Below are 1818 nucleotides of genomic sequence, written 5' to 3'. Positions count from 1 at the left end.
GGGGGATTAAACAAGCATTCAGTTGAAAAGAATAATGGCATTTTCATTTTAATACACAAAGAAATTTGCTCCTCGAAAATGGACTTCGGGTGTGATGGGGAAGGTTTGTCATAGTCCCTTAATGGGTGGTAAGGACCCATCTTTTCACGTTGTTGCTTATTTTAGGGATGTTCTATGTATTCATATGGTAGAATTTATAAAAGAGACTCACACTAGTATGTACTGTAGCATTTGACAGAGAAAGCACCCATACTCTGCGCCCGAACTGAAATCATATAAGCTGAGTGTCTATGCCTTGACAGCCTGTAATGAGGCTCATAGGACACTAATATGGGGGTTACTATATCTGTAACAAGGAAGCAAAGGCATTCAAGCTAAAATAATTACAGCACCCCATGTATAAAAATGTTACAAAGTTTAACTCACTAATACAGTGAAAAAGGCAAATACAGAAATGACTGGAGACCAAGTTTAGAAGAAATTATTAATTTCATAGCAATGCTTACCTCTGGAACCTGGAGAGATCCCAAGCCACACAGTGATTGTCATATGTGGGAAGAGATTTTAAATTGTGAATGAGGACAAAAGTGAAATAGTTTGAGAACATAAATAATAACTTGAAGATGGCATCAATGATAAACAGCGTGACAGCGTCTTAGTTACATAAAAAGTTCACAGAGTGTTACCGACAAGAACAGCTTTGATTTAGCAATGAAGTTTTCATATCTAGAAAAACCTGAAATGAAACCCTCTTGCACAATATAAAATTCTGTTGACTTCTTATGACGAATATGCCTTCGTTTCATGTCTATAGGAATTCTGTCCATTTAAAGACTTCTGGAAATCCCATTTTATAGGTTTTATAGGTTATGCGAAGAAAGGAAATATGATATGAATCAAAGCATAGGCTCTTTGTCACGTTGGACTATGACCCACCATCAAGCAATGCAGATTATTTATTCTTTGGGACTAGAGTGATAATTTAGGAGACGGCAAAATACTCTGAATTGACACCACGTTATCATAATATTGATTTAGGATCTTGAAAGATATTACTTCTGCCGATCTCAAACACACACGTCTGTCTGCTCTTTCAACTCTTCCTCGGCTTATTTTGACACTGTGATGAAAACATGTTGTCTTAAATAGCCTTTCAACTTCATAGGGATTAATATACTTTATAGAAAATGGTAAATAAAACATCTAGGAAAATCATTGGGAATTCAGGGATAGGAACTGAATATACCATCCTCACATAATAATCATCAAATCAGTCTTTGTCTCTTGTGTAAGGGAACACAGACTTAATTATCTTAGAAACAGCATATAGAAAATCAACTCCTAATTTTTAAATGTACTCATTCGGATAATGAATATTAGTTTAACAAACACGAGACTTTGTAGTGCAGGCTGAAGTAAATATCATCTTTATATCAGAGAGGGCTGAACTCATAAGCGTTTGCTGGTAAGTTCAGAATAATTACTCTCTGAAAGATGACTGTGAGTAAATGTTTAAACAAAGTGCCGTGTGTGGGCTGCTGGGTGGAGGTGGTTAGGCGTTAGAAGCTTACCTGGAGGACCAGAGGGCCCTTGTCTGCCTGGAGGGCCAGGTAAACCCTTCTCTCCAGGTGACCCAGGAAGTCCATGTGGCCCCTGTGGCCCCGGGAGTCCCACTGGTCCTAGGGACATATAAAAACGAGGGCACTAGAATGGACCGATATAAGGGCACCGGCAGTTCCATGGACTGAGTTCAGGGGTCGCTCTAACAAAATGCGGGGCAAACCTGGCCTCAGGGTCAAGGGCAGTCTCTCACCTTTT

At 39.1% G+C, this 1818-nt stretch overlaps 1 protein-coding gene across 1 annotated transcript in view; it reads right to left on the bottom strand.

Annotated features, from left to right (window-relative positions):
• COL4A4 (collagen type IV alpha 4 chain) overlaps positions 1–1818 on the bottom strand; it is a 99473-nt gene that overhangs the window by 12460 nt on the left and 85195 nt on the right. The window contains exons 41-42 of the mRNA XM_023532938.1: positions 1572–1679; positions 507–515 (exon numbers count right to left, since the gene is read on the bottom strand). Of these exons, the coding sequence (XP_023388706.1) occupies positions 507–515; positions 1572–1679 (117 nt within the window). The remainder of the gene's footprint in view (positions 1–506; positions 516–1571; positions 1680–1818) is intronic.

Source organism: Pteropus vampyrus, unplaced genomic scaffold, assembly GCF_000151845.1.
Source record: "Pteropus vampyrus isolate Shadow unplaced genomic scaffold, Pvam_2.0 Scaffold93, whole genome shotgun sequence".
NCBI classification, from domain to species: Eukaryota; Metazoa; Chordata; class Mammalia; order Chiroptera; family Pteropodidae; genus Pteropus; species Pteropus vampyrus.
Note: the sequence above shows the minus strand (reverse complement) of the source record. Positions and strands in the feature narration are given on the sequence as shown.